Source organism: Vigna angularis, chromosome 4, assembly GCF_016808095.1.
Source record: "Vigna angularis cultivar LongXiaoDou No.4 chromosome 4, ASM1680809v1, whole genome shotgun sequence".
In the NCBI taxonomy this organism is placed as follows: Eukaryota; Viridiplantae; Streptophyta; class Magnoliopsida; order Fabales; family Fabaceae; genus Vigna; species Vigna angularis.
The window spans coordinates 17,026,631-17,037,397 of record NC_068973.1 but is presented as its reverse complement, the minus strand read 5'-3'; the positions used below and the strand labels follow the sequence as shown (position 1 = coordinate 17,037,397).

The following is a 10,767-nucleotide window of genomic DNA, read 5'->3' as shown; positions in this document are numbered from 1 at the left end:
TCTGGTGGTCGGCCACTCGGCCTGGTGCTCAGTCACTCGGCCTAGTGCTCGGTTTGGTGGTCGGCCACTCGGCCTAGTGGTCGACCGACCACCAGGCCGAGTGGTTGACCACCATTCCGAGTGGCTGACCACTAGGCCGAGTGGTTGACCACCAGACCGACCACTAGGCTGAGTGGCCAACCGCCAGACCGAGTGACCGATTACCAGGCCAAGTGGCCAACCTCCAGACCGAGTGACCGACTGTCAGGCTGAGTGGCCGACTATCAGACTGATTGACCGACCACGAGGCTGATTGGCCGACCACCAGGCCGAGTGGTCGACCACCTGGCTGACCACCAACTTATTTAAAAGAAAGTCAACTCAGCGACCAATGTATGCCACGTCAAAACAACTTGCTCATGTCACCAAGTCACGCATCAAAATTTTTAACGTCATCCAGCCTAATTAACGGCAAGGTCTAAATTGATTCAACTTTTCATATTCAAGGACTTAATTGAGAGATTTTATAATATAAGAACCTAATTGAGAAATTCCTGAAAAATAAGGATATTCTAAATAATTAAACCTAAATATTATTATTGAACACGATCCGGTGCATCTTCATTGTTTGCGTTCTCTCATTTTAAATATGAATGCGAATTTTTATACCATCTATCAACAATAACAATAACAAAGTTGTTTATGATTTATCTCTTACATTTTAGTAAAATCAAATTTTTAATGCAATATTTGTCAAAATATTATCTTTGTCAATTTAAATAGATTTTACCAGTATATTATTCAAACTACTATCATTTATTACATTTAAACATATTCAAATTATTAAAATAATTTCTTTTTAAATATTCTTATTAATTGAATATATGTCATCAATAATTAAAACTTCTTTTGACAAAGAACAAATATTAACATCGCATAAATATCCCGTGAGTTGCACGGGTTAAAAAACTAGTTATCAAACAATGCATTGATTATTAATTAGTTTCTCTCTGAATTTTTATTTTTGTTAAATCTTATTTGAATTATTTGTTCAATATTTGTCATGGTAACGGTGGCTAGTTATAGCGACAAAAATTAAATCTCTAATGATAATGATTAGAAAGAATTGAGTAGAAATAAAAGAGAAAAGTGGAACGGTGACCCGGTAATTCGGACAAAGTTCCGTTTTATTTTCCTTGTTATTGTTGCATCCTGAATTCCTCTGCTACCAGTTCTTTGATTCTCTAAATAATCTTAGGTATGCTAATTTCTCTCTCTTTTTTTAATCACTTTATTTTGATATCAGTGCACATTTTTCTTATCGATCAAATGAGTTTCAGAATCAAATGCATGTTTGATTATTTTGTTTTAAATTGCTATTTGATCGTTGAATCAGTGCGATGGATTCAAGTTCATCCCCGGAATTCGAATATTTGTTTAAGTTGTTGATGATTGGGGACTCGGGTGTTGGCAAGAGTAGTCTCCTCCTCAGTTTCACCTCTGATTCCTTTGAAGATCTTTCTCCTACAATTGGTTCGTTTATATATACTTATTCTTATTTTTTGCACATTTCCGTAACTCGTGTTCCTTTTTTCTTTAATCAAGGGTTAAGCATCTCATTGGCATTGTCACAGGCCATAGGATTGCTAGTGCTACATATTCAGTGTGAAATGTCACCATTGTTCTTGTTTAGGCATAATGCTCTCTGATTGTTTGCAAAAAAAAAAAAAGTTGGTCTCGAGGTTCATGCTTTTATATCTTGTTTGTTTTATCTCTCAATGTAGGGGTTGATTTTAAGGTCAAGTATTTGAACATCGAAGGAAAAAGGCTGAAGCTTGCCATTTGGGACACAGGTGTTCACCTATGTTTATTTATTTATTAATTGATGTTCCACTTTATAAGATTATGTTTCTGCAAATTTTTGCTCAGTATAGTAGTGCTAAGTATGGATAATGATATGGTGTGATTAAATTATGCAGCTGGTCAAGAGAGATTCAGAACATTAACGAGTTCTTATTACCGAGGGGCACAAGGGATCATTATGGGTGAGTTTCAATTCTCTGTCTTCTCATTCACCTCCCTCCCAGTCATATTTATTAATTGGGTGAAATGTTTTGAATTTGCATGAACATCACTTCAATATCATTGTGAGAGTTGAAAAGCATTCACGTTGCTTGAGAGAACTCAACTGTGCATTCATTGATAAATGATAAAGACATTGTTCAGTAAATAATAAAGGAAAAAAAGTGTAAACAGCCAGCTTGAACTATACACCTTTTATAATTGAAGTCTTCAACTTTTACTTTGTCATGGTTAGTCCTCAAACTCCTCGTATCTCCAGAGACCCTTTTGTTAACTTGGTTTAAGTCGCTAACAGTGAATGAATCAGGGACATTTATTTAAAATGAATCTAGGTCATTGGTGTATTTTTTATTTTTGTAAATCACACTGAACAATGAGTTATTTCTGAACTGAGAAAAAAGTAAAGGAATCATCGCTGGTCCATTTTCAAGTTCATGCTTACAAAAGACCATATCCGGTAGCAATTTTAGTTTTAAGTTTATCTTCATGGAACATATCAGACCAAGAACAAACAAGTAAATCTAGGTATTTGTAAGGAAGCTTTAGCTGCTCAAAAGCACTGATAGGAAGCTGAGAGTGTATGTAAGGAGGAAGAGAGGTTAGTCAACTGTTAGTTAACAGTTAAAAGGGAGTTAGTTGCCTAACTGTGTTAACAGTTAGGAAGAGCGGGAATAGACTTTTGTATAAATTGTTGAGATGGGGAGAGGAGAGGGACTTTTGGCAATTCAAGTGTATAACAGACTGTTTAGTCTTGTTGGGGGAGATTAGGCTCCCTTATTGTTTCATTCTTGTATTCTTTCTTGGAAATCAATAAAGTCAGAGGTTATACAAAACTTTTGCTCTGTTTGAGTGTGTTAGTTGGGTGAAGGATAAGGTTTCTTTACCAGAAACCTATCAATTTGGTCCGACTTGCCGGATCCAAATTTTGTGGACGCGGAGGTGAAGAGATGGAGACGACGACGGGGGCAAGATTAGAAGCGATTGAGATAACGGTGGAGGGAATGAAGGCGGAGTCGACGGCGGTACGTCTCGGTTTACAACAAATTATGAAAATGCTAGAAAAACAGGGAAATCACGCGGAGAGTAATTCGGAGGATAGCTCCATGAATGATAACCGGCACAGAGGGAATGAGGAGACCGGAGGCGGTGGAAGCGGGGAAAGAAGTGGAGCGCAAAAACCTTGGAGGAAAAAGGTTGAGTTACCCACCTTTGACGGGGACGAGCCACTCAGTTGGCTCAATCGGGCAGAAAGGTTTTTCGATATACAAAGGGTGACGAACGATGAAGAAAAGGTGGAGGTCGCCTACGTAAGCATAGAGGGCAGCGCGGCGTACTGGTTCACTTTCTGGAAAGAGAAAGCGAGAAACCGAACGTGGAACGGGTTGAAGGAAGCCATGATTAATCGCTTCGGTGGTGGATTCAGGGGGACCGTATTCGAGCGACTGGCTACTCTGCGTCAGGAAGGAACCGTCGAGGAATTCGTGCGTCATTTTGAAGTATTGATGGGGCAGACGACGGGGATTCCAGAGGAACAGGTGATGGGCTACTTCTTAGCCGGTTTACGGGAGGACGTGAAGGGTCAGGTGCGGATCCAAAACCCATCGGCGTTGATGGAGGCGATGAGGATTGCGCGCGACGTAGAAGATGCGATGATGAAAGCGCAGGGAAGCCAGGCTAGTGGACTCAAGATGAACCCATTCGGTGCGCGATCAATGGGTATCGTGACGCGATCAAAATCGGCGAAACCAATGACGAACCCGTTGGGAAGAACCGAGGGTGGAGGATCCGCGAGGAGAGAGGGAGCGGCGGCTAACACCGTAGCGAGGGGGAGTGCTGCGATTGAGGGAGAAGGTCGAGGTCGAATGGTTCGAAACTTACCCTACCCCGAGTTTCTTAAGAGAAAGGAGGAGGGGCGTTGCTTTCGATGTGGTGGCCCGTTTGCACCAGGCCATCGATGCGCCGAGAGGAGCCTACGGGTGTTATTGCTAGCAGAGGACGAAGACGAAAGGGAAGAGGGTGAGGTAAACGGCGACCAGGAGGAAAAAGTGATGGAGCTATTCGCGTGCTCGGCAGAAGGCTGGACCAACCCGGGAACCTTAAAGTTGACGGGGAAAATTGGTGAACGGAGGGTGGTGGTGCTCATAGACAGCGGAGCGAGCCACAACTATATCAGTAAGAGGACCACGGAAGAGCTGGGCTTGCCGGTGATCGATACGGTACCATACCCCGTGAGTTTGGGCGACAGGTGTTGACGGATTACCCAAGGACGATGTGAAGGGGTGATTATCCGACTGGAGGGTGTGGATGTGGAGGAAGAGTTCCATGTTTTTGAGTTGGGGGGCGTCGATGTTATTCTGGGGGTTGCATGGTTGGCTAAATTGGGCGAAGTGTGGACGAACTGGGGTAGCATGACAATGGAATATATGGTGGGGAATAAACAGATCACGATCAAGGGTGATCCAGCCCTATCGCGCCAACTGGTGAAAGCGAGATCTTTGTGGAAGCTGGGAGATAACGCTGAGTCAGGAGCATTGGTGTGGGGTTTAAGTGCAATAGAGACAGCTGAAGACGGTGAGTGGGGAACAAATGTGACAGGCCAACAACAAGCTGAACTGGAAAAGCTGCTGCAAACCCACTATCGCTTATTCCAAGATGTGCACGAGCTGCCCCCAACACGTCACCTACAACACCGAATCAAGTTGAAAGTGGGTGTAGACCCTATAAATGTGAGGCCATACCGCTATCCTCACATTCTGAAAGGGGAGATCGAAAAACAGGTGGACGATATGTTGAAGCCCGGGATCATACGCCACAGTACGAGCCTGTTTTCCAGCCCGGTCATCCTCGTGAAGAAGAAGGATGGGAGTTGGCGCTTTTGTGTGGATTACCGAGCTCTGAACAAGGCCACTGTATCGGACAGATTCCCTATTCCGGTGATAGAGGAGCTGCTGGACGAATTAAGAGGGGCCAAGTACTTCTCAAAGATCGATTTGAAATCTGGGTACCACCAGATCATAATGGAGGAAGAGGACGTGGCCAAGACCGCCTTCCGCACCCACCTGGGACATTTCGAGTTTCTTGTGATGCCGTTCGGACTTATGAATGCGCCGACCACTTTTCAGAGTACAATGAACCAGCTGTTACAACCTATCTTAGGAAATGGGTGCTGGTGTTTTTCGACGATATTCTCGTCTATAGTGCAAACTAGGTGGATCATTTAAAGCAGCTGGGTATGGTGATGCAGCTGCTGGAACGAAATGGGTGGGTGGCCAACCGGAAAAAGTGTGATTTTGGAAGAAGGAAGATATGTTACTTGGGCCATCAAATTTCCGAACAAGGGGTGGAAATGGACGGTGATAAAATTAGAGCGGTGGTTGAATGGGAAGAACCCAAAAACTTAAAAGCGTTGAGAGGGTTCCTGGGGCTCACCGGTTACTATCGGAGGTTCGTGGCAGGCTATGGCAAAATAGCAAAACCATTGACAGAGTTACTCAAAAAGGGGAGATTCACGTGGAATGAGCAGGCAAAGCAAGCTATGGACGAATTAAAGACAGCTATCACGTCGGGGCCCGTGTTGGAGTTGCCCGATTTCAACCAAGAGTTCCATATTGAATGCGATGCCTCAGGAGGAGGAATAGGTGCCGTGCTGACCCAAAACAGGAGACCCATCGCCTTCTACAGTAAGGCCTTATCGGAGAACACCTTAAGTAAATCGATCTACGAGAAAGAGTTAATGGCTTTGGTTTTAGCCATCCAACACTGGAGACCGTACTTGGTGGGAAGAAAATTCACGGTGCACACAGACCAGCGTAGCTTGAAATATTTGTTAGAGCAGCGGATTACTACCCAGAGTCAGCAAAACTGGTTAGCGAAGTTGATGGGTTATGAATTTGAGATCGTGTATAGGAAAGGTAGTATGAACCAGGCTGTCGACGCTCTTTCGAGGAAACATGAAGGGGAACGGGAAGAAAGGGAGTTGCAAGCTATCTCTAAGCCATTTTGGCCAGACTTCCAAGAGATCTTGAAGGAGGTAAAGGAGGATTCCGAGTTACAGAAGGTGATCGCTGGTTTGAAACGTGATCCCAACTCGCAAGGGGCGTACACTTTAGAGAACGAAAGGCTGCATTATAAAGGCCGACTGGTAATATCGGCAAACTCAACTTGGATCCCTAAGTTACTTGAGGAATTTCATGTGACAAAGACCGGGGGGCATTCGGGAGTCTACAGAACTTATAGAAGAATAGCCCAATCTTTGTATTGGGTGGGAATGAAGAAGGAGATTACAGAATTTGTAGCATGTTGTGCAGTGTGCCAGCAGCACAAATACGTAATAGCATCCCCTCAAGGCTTGTTACAGCCTTTACCAATTCCGTAGGCAGTGTGGGAGGAAATTAGCCTAGACTTCATAGTGAGATTACCTAAGTCACAAGGATATGATGCTATCATGGTGGTTGTTGACCGGCTGAGTAAATATGCTCATTTTTTGGCATTAAAGCACCCGTATTCTGCAAAAACAGTCGCTGATGTATTTGCTAAGGAGGTAATCAAGTTGCATGGGATCCCAGTGTCAGTGGTGAGTGACAGAGATCCCTTATTCTTGAGCATTTTTTGGAGGGAGCTGGTTAAAATGCAAGGGACTAAGCTCAAGATGAGCACATCTTACCATCCGAAAACGGATGGGCAAACGGAGGTTGTGAACAACATAGTTGAAGGTTACCTGCGGTGTTTTTGTTCTTAACAGCCCAAGAGCTGGTATCCAATGTTACCCTGGGCAGAATTTTGGTACAACACAAGCTACCAAGGGGCAGCAAGATGCACGCCATTTGAGACCGTATACGGAAGGCCCCCTCCCTCTTTCAGTCGGTTTATTCCAGGAGAAACACAGGTTGAAGCTGTAGCACAAGATCTCATGACGAGAGATGAGGCCCTGAAGCAGTTGAAATATCATTTAAGTCGTGCCCAGGATTTGATGACACACCAAGCTAATAAAAAGAGAAGAGAAGTGGATATAAAAGTGGGGGATTGGGTATATCTGAAGATAAGGCCACACAGACAGTCTTCCATGCCGGTGTGACTACAACCAAAGTTGTCAGCTAGATATTTTGGGCCATTCAAAGTCTTACAGCAGGTTGGCAATGTGGCTTTTAGGCTGGAGCTTCCCGAGGCAGCGCGAATTCACTCGGTGATCCATGCTTCTCAATTAAAAAAAGCGGTGGGAGATCAAATAGTGGAAAAAGGTTTACCCGAGGAGTTGCAGGAAGCGGGACCTGCTTTTTGGCCAATAAAGATCCTGGAGCGCAGACAAATACAGCAGGGAGATGAGGGGTGTCAACAGGTGCTGGTAGAGTGGCAGACCGGGGGTGTAGAAGGGGCGAGATGGGAAGATTTAGCAACAATCAAGGACCAATTTCCGGAGTTCAACCTTGAGGACAAGGTTGAAAATGGAGGGGAGGGTAATGATAGGAAGTTGAGAGTTTATGTAAGGAGGAAGAGAGGTTAGTCAAGTGTTAGTTAACAGTTAGAGGGAGTTAGTTACCTAACTGTGTTAACAGTTAGGAAGAGCAGGAATAGACTTTTGTATAAATTGTTGAGATGGGGAGAGGAGAGGGACTTTTGGCAATTCAAGTGTATAACAGACTGTTTAGTCTTGTTGGGGGAGATTAGGCTCCCTTATTGTTTCATTCTTGTATTCTTTCTTGGAAATCAATAAAGTCAGAGGTTATACAAAACTTTTGCTCTGTTTGAGTGTGTTAGTTGGGTGAAGGATAAGGTTTCTTTACCAGAAACCTATTAAGCACTTTGCATAAAAAATTCAAAGATTTACCAAGGAAGTAAAAAATTCAACAACTTCTTGCAAGCATCCAAAAGCTGAATCATAAAGCTCTGGATTTTTTTTTTTGTTTTGCGAGGGGGGCAAATTTACTAACTTGTAAATAAACTGCTACGATAAACTTTTAAAATGTCTTACCAAGGGTCTAAAATGTTGACCTGTGCAGGCCCTTGGAGTTAGGCTTTGCTACCCATTCATCTTTCATTATCTGAACTAATTTCTCTGGCATTTTTGCTTGAACTGGAAGTAAGTCTTTTTTTAGCAATAGTTTCAGACTTTTTAGTGTATTTAAGCAACCTCTGGATTGAAACCTTGCCCCTTACATAATAAGAAATGAAGAGAAAAATATTTAATTTGCAAAAAAATGCACACCTTACATACTAACCAATGATTGTTGAAGCCACCAAACATGAAAGTGAGTCTGTTTTACCTACCTTAATGGAATTCTAGATTGATTTTGCTTTTTAAAAATTTTGGGAAAAGTGATTTATAAAAATGAAACAATTCAGTGGACAGGATTTATTTTCATAAGCGACGTAACTCTCTAGTTAACAGAAGGGGCTACCGATATAGGATTAATCTAGGGATGAAATGAAAGGTGAAGGTGCCCATATGAAAGCAAAGGGTAAAGATAAGCTTCTTTGTGTTCACTTTTCTCTGCTTACAAAACAAACTTTCCTACATATATCATGCCTCGGCTTATTAAGTGAATTTAGCTGTTCGTAGGAATGATGCATTGATTTGGAAATAAGGAGATAGAACTTCCTCGAGATATATTTTAAAATTTTACTGGATTTTTATTTTTCTCAAACTGGTGCAGTATATGATGTAACTCGGCGGGAATCGTTTACGAATCTTGCTGAAATATGGTCAAAGGAAATAGAACTTTATTCAACAAATTTGGAATGCATCAAGATGCTTGTTGGAAACAAAGTGGATAAGGTATCTTCTATTATGCCAAGTTTTTTAGTTACATAGTTATCGGGAACTTAATATGATGAGATAAATTTTAAGTTATCTAACGCCACCATTTATCTATGATGTTAGCTAATCTCAATATGATTTTCAAGATTTCAATCTGTGAAAAAAAAATAATAATATATGATTACATTTTAAATGGAGATTAAGCACTTAAACTAGCCATTGGACATGCTACGTAATCACTATTTAGAGGAGGTTCGGACAAACTTGAGATTTACTACTGTATTACACTTAAAACAAAGAAAACACTAATAGGACATAGTTTCCCGGGCATTTGTCATAAAGTGGGACACTCTTCTTCGACCAACTCCCACCTCAAAGAAAAGGTTAGTTCTAAAATGAGGGTTTAAGTAGAGTTGAAACATTGTGTTGAAGATTTTCTCAAGTCGTTCAATTAGACGTCTGAAGGGGGTTGTCTATAAGTTTTAAAGTGTTCTCAAAAGGTTTTTACAATGTTCTTTCAGATGACTAAGACACTAAGAGAAACACTATATGAGTAATAAAAAGATACAATGAATACTTTGGTTTATATACTGATTCATCCCTTTGGTGCAAATTGCAAAGGGTTCCACTGAACCATCAATTGTTTACAAGTATTCTCTAGTGTCACTTCTGGGTTACATAAGTAAATAAAGTCTTTCGAGACCATCTACTAAACTCCCTTGAGTTTAGTGGTGAGTACACAATGTCTCTCCAGTCTAAGTACATAGAGTCTTTCGTGACTATACAATAATAAAGTTGTTTTTATTAGGTTTCACACTCATCTAAATGGATATGAAATACAATCACTCATTGTCTAAAATCTAACCTCACACAAACATGAAGGATATACAATGAAAGCATACTCTTTTACAAGTTGTCTTAAGAGAAAGTTTCTCAAGCAGTAGAAGCCTTGAAGAATGAAAGAATAAGGGCTTATGCATGTAAATGAGTCTTTCATGAATGTTTCATCAAGTTTTTATGTGCAGAGCGAGTTTCTATTTATAGGCATTGCAAAAAGATTCAGTGACCTAGTGCTTATGTGTTGTCCTTGGTGTTAGAGCTTTTCAAAATGTATGTTTCATCTTGAATTTGTGTGATTAGAACCTGTCACCATAACTAAATATTTCTTTTCACGGTCTTCGTTAGAGGACATGACATGCATGTGGATAACATTTACTTTTCAGGAGGGTGATAGAGTTGTAACCAAGAAAGAGGCAGTAGACTTTGCCCGGGAGTGTGGTTGCCTATTTATCGAATGCAGTGCTAAAACTCGAGTTAACGTACAACAATGCTTTGAAGAACTTGTTCTAAAGGTATACTGAGTAACATATATATATATATATATATATGCCCACCGTATACAGAGATAACTTGGGAAACTTGGAAGCAAATAAGCATTCTATGAATCGTGATTATGAACTGTTAATATCATAGAAAATGGCTAACTTTTTTATTGTTCTGTGTGTGCATCAGATTCTGGATACGCCTAGCCTCTTAGCAGAGGGTGTTAAGAGTAAAAGGAACATATTTAAGGACAAGCCAGCCAACAATGCCACAACTAGTTGTTGCTGATATTAACAAGCTAGCTATTTTCACTCCAAACAAACTGCATAGATAGATCTCCACGGGCACTGAATCAGTTTCCAGAATCGAAGTTCTAACACTAGTTTATTGATTATTCATACCAGCTGCCGAAAAAGGCTCCAAAATTTAATGTTTCTGATTTGACTTGAATGTTATATGTAGCATGATCATGATGGTTGCTTATCCGCTTTTTTTATTATTATTTTATTTTATAGTTTATCGTTGAGTCACATTTAATTTCATTTATAGACGTGCAAGAATAGTTGATATCATGTTACGGAAACCAGTTCAAATTGTATGGTACAATAAAAAAAGAAAACAATTGTAAA

The 10,767-nt window shown here is 41.1% G+C and overlaps 1 protein-coding gene across 1 annotated transcript; it reads left to right on the top strand.

Moving 5' to 3' along the window:
- Window positions 1–1,079: 1,079 nt before the first annotated feature.
- Window positions 1,080–10,657, top strand: LOC108330854 (ras-related protein RABC1). Its single transcript, XM_017565434.2, has 7 exons — window positions 1,080–1,237; window positions 1,376–1,512; window positions 1,764–1,832; window positions 1,959–2,024; window positions 8,712–8,833; window positions 10,039–10,167; window positions 10,328–10,657. Exons 2-7 carry the CDS (start codon window positions 1,380–1,382, stop codon window positions 10,424–10,426), a joined length of 618 nt encoding a protein of 205 aa, XP_017420923.1. The 5' UTR covers window positions 1,080–1,237; window positions 1,376–1,379; the 3' UTR covers window positions 10,427–10,657.
- Window positions 10,658–10,767: the final 110 nt, after the last annotated feature.